Below are 17,442 nucleotides of genomic sequence, written 5' to 3' on the forward strand. Positions count from 1 at the left end.
AGGTATAGGCCTCTTCCCTCAAATGACGCAAGCGAGCGACGCCCATGGAGAAGCCCCTGACCAACGGCGGCCTTCAATCTTTTACCGTAAGTTTAGCCTGTGTGTGTGACTCTTAACTCTTTCTTATCTCTCTCTGGTGACTCCCCCTTTACGACGTCTACGGGTCCTACCATCTTTCTCCTGCGCATGCGGATGTCTTGCCTCATCTCTGATTCCCCCCCCTTCCTCCTCCCGCGCATGCGCTCTTCCCTCTCCTCCTGCCGAGCTGCCGGGGTTAAGGCGGCAAGATGGCGGCGTCCTCTGTGTGCCGGGCCGCGGGTTGTGTGGCCAGCCGGGCCCTTCTTCGGGGTCCTCACGCTCCGGTGAGTGCCTGACCGGGTGGGCCGCTGACGGGGTGGAAGAGGAGGAGGAGGAAGGGGCGGCGGTGGTGGGCAGAGGGGGAGCGGACGAAGCGGGGAGTGTGTGCGGAGCCCGGGGGGAAGCCGCTCGCGAAGGTCACGGCGCCCGTCCAGGCCGCCCATTTCACCAGCCGGGCGAGGCCTAGTGGCTGAGAGCTGCCGGCGATGGAAGCGCAAATCGTGACATTCTACAGATACCGTGGGTTGCAGCCCCCCCCACCAGCCTTCACGCCCCCCCCCCCGCTGCTGCTGCTGCTGTTGCTGGGGCGGTGCTCATTTTGACAGCATCGCCACTTACCCTCCCATATCCCCACATTGGCCGTGTCCTTTGGAGCAAAAATAAAACGTGCCTCTGAGCACCTGCAGAGTGTTTTTCCTGCGCCCCGAGCAGCCTTTCTAAGACTTCATATGAGGGGGCAGGGTTTCTTTCTGAAGTCAAGCGGTCCAGTTCATTTTAGGCGTGTAGTACTGACCACATCTTGCTGGGTAGCGTTGTGGGAACACAGTCCAAAAAAAGAGGAAGAAACATGTTTTCCGAAACATTTGTGGCGGTAGTCCCAGAGCTCTTAAATTCATTGTTGAGCTAAAGTGAGATTGGGCAGAAGTTGCCAACTTGCCACCGTTATGCGGATATAAAAATCTCTCCTTTTTTGTTTTTGTGTTGCAAAATAAGCTTCTGATGTGCGCACGTCAGATTTGATTCATGGGATAATGGAATTAGGAGTTCAGTTCTTTTAATGAAATTTGGGGTTGCTTTAATTGTTAGAGACGTTTTTCAAATGATTACATTGAATTTAAATAATGAGCTGTTTCTGTCATCAATCTATGTAGAAAGATAAGCATTATTTTGACTTAATATTTGGGGCAGGTTTAATACCTTTAAGTTTAATGTTCTGCTACAGGTAATTTATATGCCTTGTGGTGTTCATTTGTGTATTTCCCCAAGTGCATTTGCAAAGATTTAATGTAGGAATTCACAAGTTTATTTGGGGAAACCTCATTTTTCACTTTAAAAGATGTAGTTTTCAGTACTGGAAGGAAGATTTCATAAGGCATTCTTTTTAGTTAATAGTACAACGATTGTAAAGCTTTTTTCTGCAAATCCTCCTGAACAGGTAATTTTGGAGTTGATGTATTTGGCACCCCTCTGTGGATGGGTGGCATTGGGGTCTACGAAATGCCTGCTTCCGTTTGCAATTTCAGTGGCTAGGGAGGCATGACATAGAATTGCTCATCATTACACTTTGACGATGCACATGCTAAGCTGGTGGGCAGTAATCTGAGGCAGTCCTATTTATGAAAGATGTAGGTTATAGTGAGATTTATACATTAGAACCAAAATGGTCAAAGGCCTGGAAACGATGCCTTATGAGGAACGGCTAAGGGAGCTGGGCATGTTTAGCCTGGAGAAGAGGAGGTTAAGGGGTGATATGATAGCCATGTTCAAATATATAAAAGGATGTCACATAGAGGAGGGAGAAAGGTTGTTTTCTGCTGCTCCAGAGAAGCGGACACGGAGCAATGGATCCAAACTACAAGAAAGAAGATTCCACCTAAACATTAGGAAGAACTTCCTGACAGTAAGAGCTGTTCGCCAGTGGAATTTGCTGCCAAGGAGTGTGGTGGAGTCTCCTACTTTGGAGGTCTTTAAGCAGAGGCTTGACAACCATATGTCAGGAGTGCTCTGATGGTGTTTCCTGCTTGGCAGGGGGTTGGACTCGATGGCCCTTGTGGTCTCTTCCAACTCTATGATTCTATGATTCTATGAAATGGGACTGGATGGAGAATTTGTCATTTTCAGTTTTGTAATTTAGATACCACTTACCTGCTACTGCCAAATGGCAATATCTTTAATAGCAGCACCTTTTATAGTGACTATTTATAGACCATTGACTTTGAGTGCTTTGGGCTCTCCTTTATTGCCGGGGCAAATAACTGGGTTTTTGCAGAAAGCTAAATTTTAAATAGTTGTTTATAAATGTTTATTGCAATGTTGTAGATGGGATGTTTCAGATCTTAGAGACAAAATACAATAAAAGTGTGCTACATTCAGCTCAGTCAATGGAAAGTTGTAAAGCCATCTCTCTGTAGTGCTTCTTTATATTTAAAATTGAGGTTGATTGAACAAAAATTGATTTTCTGCTGTGTTGGACCCTTATAGAAAGGAATTGGTTAGGTCAGTTAGATACCGGTGATGTAATACAGTGGACGCTCGGGTTGTGAATGTGAAAACGTGTAACCTGAAGCGTCTGTAACTCGAGGTGTGACTGTATTGAAAACTCCATTCAGGTATATGATGTATGCATATACCATGGTGTCCTCTTTCTGATCAGAAGTTATTTTTTGTATTAATGCTGGGATATTTTTTTTGGTGGTGGTCACATTTCATCAGGTGGTTTCTGTAACAACTTAAAATTGCATACAAGTAATTTTTCACATGTATCTGATGTCTTTATATGACTCTTCGTGTATATATCTTGTTATATGAATTGTGCTTTTGACAATAAACTTTTCTTTAGCCAGCTTTATGGAGTTTGACAAGAAGAGGAAGCACTGCATCTTATGCTCAGGTGCTGCATAATATTCCTGAGACACATGTCACCACTCTAGACAATGGCTTACATGTGGCTTCTGAACAATCTGGCCAGCCTACTTGTACGGTAAGCATAATATGGGGTTCTGAAAATTATTAGAGTCTCTGTTGTTTCAGTTGGGCCTATCTTCAGTTAAAGTTTGCTATTTTTTATTTAAGTGTATAACCTGCCATCTTTCTGAGTTTCAAGTTAAAAAGTACTATTTTTGAAAAACAGAAAATAAAATTCTAAAAGATAAATATCAAACTAAATGAGGAGCAAACACTAAATAATTCCTCTCACTGATTCAAAAAAATGTTCTGACTTCAGTGACTCTCCAGGAAAAGGAATTCACAGCTATGAAGTAGCAACTGACAGTGCATCTTTGGATTTTGCTTGCTTGTTCTTTGCTTGTTGCTGATCAATGGCAGTGATTCTCAGATTTTATTCTGAAGAACCCTAAGGTTCCTGTGGAAGCTTATCTGGGGCTTCTCCGTGAGAAGGCCAGAATGACAGGCAAATGTTCCTGAAACATGCCCAGCGCAACTGATCTACTCTTCAGCGTATAGCCGTTGAGTATTTTCTTGGGTTCAGTTTCAGTTCAGGCAGGGCAACAGTGAGGACCAGCTGGCCGAGCCATTCCCTAAAATATGCTTCAGAATCTTCTACAAGGCACACAGGACCTCTGACCTCAGTAGACAAGTCAACGTGGAAAGATTTCTCTCAAGGTTAATGTCTATAAACAACTCACCTAGAGTGGTGATAGACATTGTAAGAAGATACAGGAAGAACGTATCTTGGTCATATGAGGTTTAAATGGCTCTGAAAAGTGTATGAAAGGCTAGTGAAATTCTGGAGCGTATTACGCTTTTGACATCCCATTGGCATATTTACTGGTTTCTGCCCATTATAGGCTTCAAATATTCTTAAACAGCAGCCCTGTTTTTAGGACTTACTATAATGGCCACTTCATAGTTTTAAAAACAGTTTGCTGCTAAAGGAAAGAATTGCTCTTCTTACTAAAACACTCTTCTATAATGTAACTGGCTCACTTGGAGTACCTTAAGGCCATGGAGTAGAATAAATAACTTCAGCCAGATTGCTAGAAATAGAGACACCTTTATTGTTCTAATAAGCTGTACCTACACTCAAGCCATTCCTAGGCATAAAATAATAAAAGGCAATATATGACAATATTTTAAAAGGCATTGCTGCATATAATCAGTGGGATAAAAATTAAGATTTTAAGAGCCTAAAATAATGAAAAGGTCTTAATCTGGCATGAAAACAGCCATAAGAAAGGTGCCAGGCAAGCATCTTTGTGGTGGCTATTCCACACCAGGGGTCCCACCACTGAGGAGGCTTTAGAACCAAACCCCTGTTGTACTTTCAGCTCCAATTATGCTTTGAACAAATTCAATTAGTAGAAAGGCTGTGCCTCAGTAAGAAAAGCCTTTGTGAACTACAAAATACAGGGAGAAATAGGGATTTAAGAGTGTAATTATTCTTTGTGTAGTGGAAATTGTAGGTAAACTGCTTTCTGTGCACTCTGTCTTAATAGCAGACAAATGTCTGGAAAATTGGTCTAATATGTAATGTATTTACTCATTGTTTCATTTTTGTCAGGTTGGGGTGTGGATCAGAGTGGGAAGCCGCTATGAAACTGAGAAGAACAATGGAGTTGGCAACTTTGTGGAACACCTGGCTTTCAAGGTGAGGTGACAAGTTATTCTCTTCTCAATATCCTCTATATATTTTTGGAGAGGTGTTTGTCTGTTCACTATGTATTTGAAGACCTCTGGCGCTGTGGGTTAAACCACAGAGCCTAGGACTTTCCGATCAGAAGATTGGTGGTTCGAATCCCTGCGACGGAGTGAGCTCCCAGTGTATGGTCCCTGCTCCTGCCAACCTAGCAGTTCGAAAGCACACCAAAGTGCAAGTAGATAAATAGGTACCGCTCCAGTGGGAAGGTAAATGGCATTTCTGTGTGCTGCTGTGGTTCGCCAGAAGCGGCTTAGTCATGCTGGCCACATGACCCGGAAGCTGTACGCCGGCTCCCTCGGCCAATAAAGCAAGAGTAGTGCCGCAACCCTAGAGTCGGCCACGACTGGAACTAATGGTCAGGGGTCCCTTTACCTTTTTAAGGCTATTGTAACCAAATTTTGCATGATGTTTCCTTAGATCATGGAGCAGGCTTTTGTCTTGTTTGGATACAGTTGATTGGCATTTTGAATCCTGCTAGCCCCGTCAGCTAGAGTTCTGTTAAGCAAGGATCTTTCAGTCAGAATCCTTAGGATCTTAGCAGCCTGCTCTCCTTCCTCCTTCCCTAAGCATGATATTACCTCTGATCCTAGAATCATAGAGTTGGAAGAGACCACAAGGGCCATCCTTTATATCCCAGTCCACAAACAAACCAACATCAAAGATACATACTTTTGCTTTAATGCCTTTTACAGACCAGTATAACTGGAATTCACACTTTACCTCGTTTGTTTTTTAGTATCTCATGAAATATTTATCAGCCAGCCAAGGTTAGCTCTGGGAAGCACATTAAGCGCATATTCCCTCCCAATTTCTTTTACACAGTCTTATTTCTTGACAACCCACATAAAGATAATCAGGACAATACAAGTTAATAGGAAAAAGAAAGACCAACATTGGCAATGAGTGCATGACTTTGCTGTGATCTCTGGCAAGGACTTCTAGAAAAATCAGATTGATTGGATCATACCTATCTGATAGTTTCAGTATATTTGAGAAGAGCATGAATAACCTTTATAACGCTGCACTGATTCTTCTCTGATCCACCATGATGTGTGCCTGTAAATTTAATCAGCCTGTTTTTAATTAATGTTTCTCCCATTCTCTGTGGCTGAAATCAAATTCTCATATTCCACTTCGTTGAGGAGAAAGAATAAAAATGTAATAAAGTGAATACCATGTCCTTTGTGTGGTGAATATTATTTGTACATATCCTCATGCAGGGAGAACTTGTGCCTACCACATCAGAGTGAATTCTTTAAATGCTTAGCATTTTTAAGGCATTCTGAAAGAGACTACTTTTTAAAGATTTTTTTTAATGGACTTAAATGCTCTGTGGCAGTATTTTGTGACTGTTGAGTTGAATTTGTGTTCTGTTGTGCAATTTGAGAGTTTCCACATATGTTAAAAATTCTGGTGCTTCAGCTACTGTTACGTACTCATTATGCCCCCAGATATCCAATTGTTTGTCTATCTGTATTTCTTTAGGGTACAAAGAAACGCCCTGGTCTTGAATTTGAAAAGGAAGTTGAGAGCATGGGTGCACATCTCAATAGTTACACCTCTCGTGAGCAGACTGCCTTCTTCATGAAAGCGTTAGCCAAAGATTTGCCCAAAGGTAGTGCCATTGGGTTGTGTTATTTTACACTTGAGAATTTGGCAGGCGGGGATATTGCTTTCTTTGCATTTGTGTTTAATTAGCTTTCAAAGGACAAAACAAATCCACAGGGTTTTTGTAGAAGGCTATATTTTAATTGCACTTCCACACAAAATAATGGCTTTTGATTTAAGCCAATTTCAGTCAGCAGGAAGCAATTTTCCACATTATAACAGTGTATTAACCACTTGGCAGCCTGTGTGTTGTGGTTTCCTAAAGGAAGTTGCCCAGGGCTGGACAAATGGTTACGTTATTGCTGTCAAGAAGCAATTGCTTTCAGATGGCCAAAATTGGCCACAGTAATCCCAGCAATTATCAAAAGATGTAAAATTGTGCTGCCTTTGCAGAAATTTCACTCTTTGATTATTTCACGAAATGCTAGTTGCATGGACCACCTACCCTATATGCTATCAAAAGCTTTGTAGTTTAAGCACTTGAACTGTTCATTCAGGTCCATATAACAGCAACTGAGATGTAAACCCAAATGAGATGTTAGATTTTGGGAGGTGTAGGGATGGAGAATAATAGAAGCAGGGGAAGTATAAAACCAGCAGAATGGAGAAGAATGACAGGCAGGAAATAAGATGATGTGTTCTATTTGTCATCATTGGGGGTTTGGCTGTGTGGTAGCTTTATGATGCCATAAATGCTATATGCTGGTAGCAGTGTTAGAAACTGAGATATGAAATCTAGGAGCTAAATGGCACCTTAAACATAGGTTATGGGCACAAAAACAGAATGTCTAGGCATGCTTTTTAATAACAAAAATACAAAGCTGAAAATGAATGAACTGCAGCTAAAATATTATGTTCATTTTTCACATAGTCTAGTCCTTCCCCTGCCCACCCCCCTAATACTCTTAAGAGGGTTTTTTCTCCAGTCTTAAGAGAGTAGCTGGAAGTGGGGAGGCAGAAAAAAGGTACTCCTTTCCTTCCATTCTGCAGTTTTAATCTGAAACTTTGGCACAGTACTGTGCCCAGAGCTCAGAAACTGCTTGGTCTAATGAAATTTCCTGTCGCAAAATGCTCCTAGAACAATGGGAGTTCCGAACATTGGCCCGTGGTTCCCACTTGGTGGTCTGTGGATCCCAGGGTGCCTTTGGCACACACCCGTCAAATGTCCAGAACATCCCATTTTGGGGGGCCGTGCTCTTGTGAAGAGCACAGCACCCGAAAACATGTGAGATTGCAGTGCCCCAAAACACGTTTGGGGCACCATGCTCTCGCACAGGTCGTGTGACTCATGCAGGAGCGCAGCCCAGAAGATGCACACCCGTTTTGCACTGGGAGATGTTGGCGGGGGGAGGGGTATGGTGGCACCATTCACATACCAGAAACTACAGCAGAGATATCCACATTTTCAAAAATAAGGTCTATGGCTTGGCTTTTGAAAAACAGGAGAGCTGCAATTATTAGCTAATTGGGAACCACTGCTGCTTATCTGTGTGCAAGTTCATTTCTCGCCCAAGAATGTCTAGTTGTCTTCTCCATTCAGTTTGGCAAGAAAATATGTCTTAAGTAGCATGTCTCTTCCCACCCCCCCACCCCTTTTTCTTTTCTTTTTTTAGCAATTGAGATTCTGGCTGATGTGGTGCAGAACAGCAGCTATGAGGATTCCCAGATTGAAAAGGAGCGGAATGTCATCCTTCAAGAAATGCAAGAACTTGATGGCAGCTTGTCCCATGTCGTCTTTGATTACCTGCATGCTACAGCTTATCAAGGCACTGCTTTGAGTCGGACTGTTGAAGGAACAACAGCAAATGCAAAGTAAGGAGAGCTTATTTCCTGGCTAATAAAGCGCATCTGAAATCATTTCCCCTCCACTGCTAGGTTATATTTTATGGAGGTTCTTGTTTGAAGTAAATAACTGAAATAAATGGTAAGGTGTATCATACAATACATAAGGTAGCAAGGGCTTTAACAGAAGCAAAGAGAAGGTGTGTATTTCCATGGCGAGCATAGGATACTTTATACCAGGTTAGAACGCTGGTCTACCTAGCTCAATATTGTTGACACTGATTGACAACAGCTCTCCAGGGTTTCGTGCAGGTGACATTCTTGGTCCTACATGGAGATGCTGGAGACTGAACCTGGGACTTCCTGCATTATTTTAACAGATGTTGAAAAGAAGAGGGATAACGTCTTTTCAACAACAGGACTAAAAGCTTAACATACTAAACTTTAGAAAGAAGTTGCAATTGAAAGCAGATCAGTAGTGCAAGATGTTGCCAAGGACTTGGCAGTCTGTATTTTTACAACTTTTATTAAGAATTGATCCCTGTTGTTCCCGTTTTCCAAAGACAGCATTCTGGGTGAGAAAGAGTGGCTTCTCTAATACTTACCTTCTGAGCAGAGATCCAGATTGGCATCTCTTCAGTTCCAAGTCCAATGAAATTATTCTCATGTTAATATCCATGTGACTGAGACATTGATTACAATCCTGTGCACAGTTATGCATATTTTAGAACCATTGTTTTTTTTAAAAAAAACACAGGAATTAAGATTGCAGCTACTATCTGTTAGGAAGGAAAGGCAGGGTCTCCAGAGTGCTTAACATAGGAGTACTTGACTTGCAGTGGTGTAAAAACTGCACAAGAAACTCATATCTTCATATTTAATGTATTTTTTGTATTTTCATTAGGCATTTGTCCCGTGCAAATCTAACAGAATATGTTGAGACTCACTACAAAGCCCCTCGCATGGTCCTGGCAGCTGCTGGAGGTTGGTACTAGTTTACTGTTAGGAATAATTCATCTTTCTTAGACTCGTCTGATGTACAATTATATACAACTGTCAATAGGATTACAGTAGGGGCCAGCATAGAGCAGATGGCAAAATATCTCAAGTCAGATCAGCCCATCAACTTCCCCTGGTGGTACTTGCAGTTCCTTTATTTCACTGACCTTTGTCAGAATTTTTTTTTTTGAATGTTTTCTGGAAGTACACACTACACCCTGTATGTGCTTAACAACTGGTCAAGGAAGCTTAGAATCAAGACATGGCTAAATCATATTCCATGTCTTTTGAGTCCGTGTTATGAACTGAATGGACCACATTCCCAGTTTCGTTCCTGCTAGTACAGCATAGTGAAAATGAAATCAATAGGGCCTAAACTAACAGATAGGCCTGTTTACTTTTTTCCAGTTTCACATGAAAGCAGATAAAATGTTTTTATGTAGTAAAAGACTTTTTCGTAGATAGACTTGGTGAATAAATTTTCATTGGGGTGGGAGAATTAACTTTCCTGTGACAATTTGCATTGCGTAAACTTCTGCTAAACTACTTTTGTCCAAAGAGCTATCAGAGAATAGATTTTAACATATTCTTTCTCGAAAACAGAAGCCATTGTATTGTTGTCACTCCTTTTGCTTTCTTTACCAGGGGTCAGCCACAAAGAAGTCGTGGACCTTGCCAAGCAGCATTTTGGCAACGTTCCCTACGAATACAAGGAAGACACAATTCCCATTCCTCCGTACTGCCGCTTCACTGGGAGTGAGGTAGAGTCTTAAATACTTGGCATCCTCAACAAACAGAGAGTGAATCTCAGAAAGTGTCGATTTCGCTTAGGCAGTTCTTAACAGTGATAAAATAGTTTGCCGACTCCTTTAGTTTAGCAAAATTGTATTCTAGTCTTGAATTCACCACCCCAGAATATAGCCTCCCTCGCTCCTTTTTTTGTCAAACCCCTCTTTTTGGACAAACTATTGTAAGAGGCTGCTCTGTATTTATACATATTTTGAAGCTGAAAACCCAAGTATAGGATTAGAGTGTGCAGGCACAAAGATCCCGCATATGGATTCTTCTGCCCCCCTATTGTTTAAACGTGCTCTGCCCTCTTCTGTGCCATCTATCAGCAATATGTGGTGAGAGAGAAGAGTGGTGAGAGAGAAGAGTGCAACAGTCTACTCCTGAAACCTGAACTCATTTCTCATGTGTGTGTTTTTCCAGATCAGAGTCAGAGATGATGATTTGCCTTTGGCTCATGTTGCTATTGCAGTGGAGGGACCAGGCTGGGCCAATCCAGACAATATTCCCCTTCTGGTAGCTAATGCAGTCATTGGGCGATACGATGTTACTTTTGGTGGTGGCAAGGTAAGTTCCTATGGGACTGGGATATCTATTTTGCATTACTTGTAACAGTCTCCTCCCACATGCATTTCCATTTTGTATGCTAGCAAAATTATACACCATTTTGCAGTTTTAGGTAGATGAACCCATGGTGTGAAAATGTGGCCTTAATTTGATGATTTGTTTGAGTTAGTTGCACATGAGTTAAAATAGCAAAGTTCAGGTAGACTATCATCATCATCATCACCTATTACTTGTACCCTGCCCATCAAGCCGGGCCTCCCCAGCCACTCTGGCCAGCTTCCAAGAGGATATTAAAAACACAATAAAATATCAGACATTAAAAACTTCCCTAAACAGGGCTGCCTTTAAATTATCAGATCACCAAGCATAGTTCCAGATTTGCTAGGCTTCTCTGATGCTTCCACTATAAAGGAATGCCAAATCTGTTTAAACTGTCTGGAGGCTCTAATCCTTGCTGAAATCTCAAATTATGATAAAATCAAAAAATGATATTCTCCATTATAGCTATATACTTCCAATATTTTTGTTTCCATTGAAGAGTGTATTGTGGAGATTGTATTTTCAAAAACCATAATTCCTGAATAGAGAGGGATTCTATTCAGTGAGTCTCCTCAAATCTAACACGGTCAGGTAAACATGAGTTGCCTGGAAAATGATTCTTGCCTTTCACATTCGGATATGCAGGTCTCCGGAAAAGGATAGGCTTGCGGAAGGCAAGATTACATGTCTTGGATTTAAAGTCTCATTGAGGGAACTCAAATAATTTAGAGTTGATCATCAGTTCACTACATGCTTTTGCTGCCGGTGCAGTGCTTGAGTAGGTCAGCATTCAGGCACTTTGAACAGTCAAGATATGCTCGGATTTTGACTTCTTGATGCACCTGTTTGTGCTATCTTCATGCACTTAGACAATTCAGCTACTGCTAGTCATGAGAATAGAACCACAAACTGCTGTGTGTTTATCCTTGACTATCAACATGAATATAAATCTGAGAATGTGCTCCTTGATGTCTTTCTGGCAAGTGTCGACAAGGGTTGTAGCTCGTTTTATGTCCCTTGCATATAGAAACCCCAGGCTCAGCCCTTAATATCTCCAATTGATCTGTTTCTGGTTAGGGTAATTGAAAATGGGACAAGTGAGACAATGGTCTCATTCATTGTATTCAGTCTGGTTTTTAGAAAACAAAAAACAAAAACAACAGCAACAACTAGTGCCCCAAATTTGGGGGGTGGAGAGAGCAGTGACTGCACTGCACTGCAACATGAAACTGCATACTGAGCGAGGGAAGGGCTTGGGATTCTCACATGGCAAGTTTGCAACAATCTCCAAAGCAGTAATTGCCAGGCTATCCCCTTTGGTTTTTTGACTTACATTCTCATAGTATCTGTGCAATTGAGGAACAGTCTCTGTCACAGAGTGCAGGTGGTTTTCATCCACAGTCACAGTGGTCTATGATGTCTGTGTTTTCTGCTTCCTTAATTTTAACTTCTTGGTGGGTTTGGTGGGCAAACCAGGTGGCCATAACTGGTCATAATTATTTTACCTACAGAATCAGTCAAGCAGGCTGGCTAGAATTGCTGTGGAAAACAAGCTGTGTCAAAGTTTCCAATCCTTCAACACTTGCTACTCTGACACAGGTCTGTTCGGTTTCTATTTTGTTACTGATGCTATGAATATTGAAGACACGCTGCACTTTGCCCAGGGTGAATGGTGAGTATGAGCTCATTGCCAGCTCCGTTCCTACAAAACTTGCACTGCAGGGGAGTCAGTACATTGAGTTAGCTTTACAAAGACTAGGTGTAGACAGGACAGTACTGTATAAGGCTTCACAATGTATCTCACTGCAACCTATCTATGACACGTGCAATACCTTGGGGCCATAGGTATTGAAAATGTCAATTAAGTCTACTGAGGAAGAAACATCCATTACATGTGTTATATAGAAAAGAATATGAATAACATTGAGGGTTGATATACAGACATCACCTCATTCAGAATATCAACTCATTTGTCCATGTTTGTGCTGCCTTTTGATCACTTCTTATATGGCTTGCACCTCTCAGGTTTTGTCTACTGATTAGTAACCATAGTAAAGATTTAATATTGAGCCTACAAAAACATGAAAGGCAGAGTCACCTAAAAGTGGTTGGCATTTGATTAACATTTCCCCTCCGCTTCCTGTGCAGGATGCGCCTCTGTACCAGTGTGACCGACAGCGAGGTGAAGAGAGCAAAAAACATTGTTCGTAACACACTGATGGCTCAACTGGATGGTATGATTTTTTTAAAAAAAGTTGGGGAGTTCCTGCTTTGCACTTTCTGAGTGGATCTTTGAATGTTTCTCCAGGTGCCTGACTCTCACTTGGACATAAAGCCCAAGCTATTTGACGTCTTTAAATTCTAGTAAGCTTTTTCCTGTTACCTGTCCATTGTTTGCAACCTCTGGAGCAGGAAGGCTACTGTTGGTAACGCAATTATCTGCCCGTCAGAAACGACACAGTCTTTCTTCTGCTCCCTCTTGTCTTTATCACTTGGTTCAGATTCGGAGCTTCCTAGATGAGACCCATTTGTCTCCATGATAGAAAATAAGTGGAGCTGACATGAGATTAAAATAAGTCTCAACCATATGAATTTTAGTCCGCTTGCATATGGTTAAGATCATTACCTTGGATGAAGCACAAATATGTTATAGGAACCATCATCTTTGAAGAACCAGTCCTTCCTAGGAGAAAAACGGGGAGTGTCTCTTAAGATAGTCCTGGGACTCAATATGGCACTCCAGATACTTCTATCTGACCCTTGATAATGCCACTGGATAATGCCTGGATTTGTGTGTGTGTGTGTGTGTGTGTGTGTGTGTGTGTAAACCTTTAATTTAAGTATAGCTGAACTATAGTCCTATCTGTGGCTTCACCTAATTCTTGCCTCCGGCCAGAAACAAGTCTATTCTATTGTAGCTTTCTGAAATGAATTTCTAAAAAGACCATATAACAGGGCCTGTTAAATGTAAGTTCGCAACAGGTGCTGCTTGCATAGTCTTACATAATGTTCTTTACATCTTAAAACACAGCTTAAGGTTTCCACTGACAATTGACTAATTCATATATTCCAGATAAAAAAATTCCTTCCAGTAGCACCTTAAAGACCAACTAAGTTAGTTCTTGGTATGAGCTTTCGTGTGCATGTATCTGAAGAAGTGTGCATGCACACGAAAGCTCATACCAAGAACTAACTTAGTTGGTCTTTAAGGTGCTACTGGAAGGAATTTTTTTATTTTGACTATGGCAGACCAACACGGCTACCTATCTGTAACTCATATATTCCAGGTACCACTCCTGCATGTGAGAATATTGGAAGCCATCTGCTGAACTACGGACGCCGGATATCTCTGGCAGAATGGGATTCCAGAATTTCTGTAGGTATCTTTATTAAATGAAAGGAGAAGTTAAATATACTTGCATTTCTGGAACATAATGCTTGTCATTGAAAGCTGGACCTTCTGCATAGTTCCTTTTTAACAACAACTAACCTGTTTCCCCAAAAGTAAGACATCCCCCCAAAATAAGACCTCCCCGATAATAAGGCCTCCCCCTGAACATAAGGCCTCCCCGGAATATGTGTACCGTATTCTTCTTCATGGAAAAATAAGACATCCCCTGAAAATAAGACCTAGCACATCTTTGGGAGCAAAAATTAATATAAGACACTGTCTTATTTTTGGGAAAACAGGGTAGGTGGTTATGTTCAACTTAAGTATCTGTACAGCATATGTAACCACCTGCTCATCAGCAGTGAACTTAGAGAACTCAGGAAATCAAGCCTAGATCTGGAACCCTGGTCACAACATACAAAAATGTTTAGTAAAGCGTGTTGTGATTCTTGAAGTTCAGTGCTGGCATGTTTGAGGCTAATTGGACAGGCGCTGCAGAAAATTATAAAGCTTTCCTATGTATCTTGAGGGAAAGACATTGTAGATGATCTTAGAAATCGCGGAACCATGTGAGATCCTTCCAGCTTGAGAGTTCTGCCAGCCATGACAAAGTCCTTGGCTAGCAGTCTGCTGGGTAGTGGCAAAGTAATACCTCCGACTTTATTGATTGAAGTGTAATCCTCTGCTTTTCTCTGACACTTCTAGGCGGTTGATGCAGCAACAATTCGGGAAGTCTGCAGCAAATATCTCTATGACAGATGCCCAGCTGTTGCAGCAGTTGGTAAGTGGTTATGCCTTGTATGTTTTCATCTTCTTGGGAGATGAAAAAGGACATAAATGGTAGCTGCTTTCATTAGAAACCTTGGTTGCTGGGGGGCGGAGGGTGTTTCATAACACCACTTACCTATTTTGGCCTTTATTTGGCTTCATCTCTGTTTGAGCTGCTTCAGATTAGCCATGCCAAATTAGTCACCTGCTGCATTTGGCGAATCAGGTTTGATCTGAGCACTTGAGGCAGTACAAGTCTGCACGCCACCCTTTTTACATCTCCCGTTACGAGGGAGCTACAATTTTAACCGAGAAGTGCTCTGGCAACATTTGTAAAATGCTTCACTTGGGGTCAGTTTCATTTATGCAACGCTAGCAGGTGGGCTGGCTCGTTGTAGCAGCATTCCTGCATCTTTGACTGCCAGCCAAGGAAACGCTTCCCTTGGAAAACCTGCCTGAACAGCTTGGTTACTTAAAGGAGCTGGTGATTCCTCCATTGCACACTGCAGTCATTAAAGTTTCCACCTAAGTCTTCAAAGCAAAGCTCTTTGGAAGGGGCTTTCCAGACAAAACTGGGAGTCTATAAAATCCCCTCAAACACCATATTGTCTGAGACTTGGATTTTGCCCTGTTGTTGAATCAAACATCTACTATGGGGATTTGGGCTCTGAGGAGCCAAGGACAGAGAGACACATTGTTACAATTGATCTTAAGCCTTTCATAGCCGTCAGGTAAGACTAGCTCTGCTTTAGCTGATTTAAGACCATAATAGTTTTAGTGTGGATTAGAGAGGAGCGGGACAGCAATGATGCCAGATGTTTTCCTGACAGTGTTTTCTAATGACCAACTCTCTTTCTCTCTCAGGTCCCATCGAACAGCTTCCGGACTACAACCGTATCCGCAGCGCCATGTACTGGCTCCGTTTCTAGGCTATGTTGTATGCAGAATGGAAGCGAGGCAGCGAGGCTAATGAAGCGCCCTCCCCTCTGGGTCTGTTCTTGTGGGTTTCTTGTGTGCCAGTGGCAAGATGGGCTCCATGACTGCTGTACAAACATTCTTCTTTATCGTTGTGTAAGAGGTGCGACCCAGAGAACTAAATAAATTAAATTTAAATGGATTTGGCATCCAGTGTTTATGGCTAAATTGCAATGGAAGTGACTCATGGGGGCTGAGGGCATTTTTCTTCATCTTTCCAAGGAGGGAGCACTTTTACCGTTTAAATCTTGCTTACACTTGTCTCCAGTATCGTTTAACCCTCGCAACAACCTCTTTAAAAACTTTGTGACCTGCGCTTTGCTTTAGCCTGTGAAAGGCGTTCACAGGGAAGGGAGGGGGGAGGCCTTAAGCAAGCAGGAATTAGTGTTTTTGCCTTAGTGGGAAACTGTGAGGCTTCATTCCGGCTTTTTGCAACAAATAGGCAGGAAGAAGGAGAAGGTGGCATGTGGATACAGTGGTACCTCGGGTTAAATACTTAATTCGTTCTGGAGGTCTGTTCTTAACCTGAAGCACCACTTTAGGTAATGGGGCCTCCTGCTGCCGCCGCGCTGCCGGAACACAATTTCTGTTCTCATCCTGAAGCAAAGTTCTTAACCCGAGGTAGTATTTCTGGGTTAGCGGCGTCTGTAACCTGAAGTGTATGTAACCTGAAGCGTCTGTAGAAGAAGAAGAAGAAGAGTTTGGATTGGATATCCCGCTTTATCACTACCCTAAGGAGTCTCAAAGCGGCTAACATTCTCCTTTCCCTTCCTCCCCCACAACAAACACTCTGTGAGGTGAGTGGGGCTGAGAGACTTCAAAGAAGTGTGACTGGCCCAAGGTCACCCAGCAGCTGCATGTGGAGGAGCGGGGACACGAACCCGGTTCCCCAGATTACGAGACTACCGCTCTTAACCACTACACCACACTGGCTCTCAAGGTACCAAGGTACCACTGTACATGGATTTCTACTGCCGCTGCCCCTTTCCCTGCTACTAGAGGAAAGGAAGCACTTCTTTCCTTTTACCTAGAGAGCAGAGTGGTGGTGTGATGTTTTTCTCCAATGCTTTTAAAAATAAATATTGTTACATAGCCCTCAGCTGTGTTCCCAGAGCAGTTTACACAAATAATAAGATTGTTCCATTTCCACATTTAAAAGTTTTTTTAAAAAATCCTCCCATAATATATATTTAAATACGCATTTGCTCAATAACTTAATTTTGATACACATTTTGAGACAAACTACTAAGAATTGTCACAACATTCAGAGCAGTACGGAATCTAGCGGGTGAAGAAGCAGCAAGCCAATCATTAGTTTTAGCAGTACACAGATTGGGGTAGTTCACTTAGGAATTTGCAACTATCGAATCATCAATAATTTTTACCCTCACAGTGGACTTATTCAGTGGCTTTGCATTTGGTGGTTTGTTTCGACTAGATGGCAGTCCACATATTGGGAGAGGGGGTTATTCATATATTGATTATGTGGATCAGAAGGTGCAAACCTCCAAATTCAGTATCTCTCATATGCTAGGAATATGCAGAATATGTATTTATAAAAGCCCAGCTTCTCTTGTGCCTTTTAAATCCCACAGTGAATCCAGCAAAGTTTCTCCACAAGGTGGCACTAGTTTATTATTTTTAAACTCTTGCAGCGCAGTCACTGTTAATGTTTTATTCTTGGGTTACGTATCCTTGGAAGTTCCATTTCATTTCTAGACGTTGCCCTGACAAGTGGGTTTAGGAATAATGTCAGAGCTTCCAGGAGTTAGTCATAGGACTTGAGACT

The 17,442-nt window shown here is 42.1% G+C and overlaps 1 protein-coding gene across 1 annotated transcript; it reads left to right on the forward strand.

Moving 5' to 3' along the window:
- The first annotated feature begins 206 nt into the window (after positions 1–206).
- On the forward strand, positions 207–15,795 carry UQCRC1 (ubiquinol-cytochrome c reductase core protein 1). Its single transcript, XM_082210210.1, has 13 exons — positions 207–362; positions 2,918–3,058; positions 4,598–4,684; positions 6,221–6,350; positions 7,957–8,155; positions 9,030–9,109; positions 9,770–9,885; positions 10,337–10,480; positions 12,031–12,191; positions 12,668–12,753; positions 13,807–13,895; positions 14,616–14,691; positions 15,543–15,795. Exons 1-13 carry the CDS (start codon positions 288–290, stop codon positions 15,605–15,607), a joined length of 1,449 nt encoding a protein of 482 aa, XP_082066336.1. The 5' UTR covers positions 207–287; the 3' UTR covers positions 15,608–15,795.
- Positions 15,796–17,442: the final 1,647 nt, after the last annotated feature.

This window comes from Podarcis vaucheri, assembly GCF_965113315.1.
Source record: "Podarcis vaucheri genome assembly, chromosome: 2".
NCBI classification, from domain to species: domain Eukaryota; kingdom Metazoa; phylum Chordata; class Lepidosauria; order Squamata; family Lacertidae; genus Podarcis; species Podarcis vaucheri.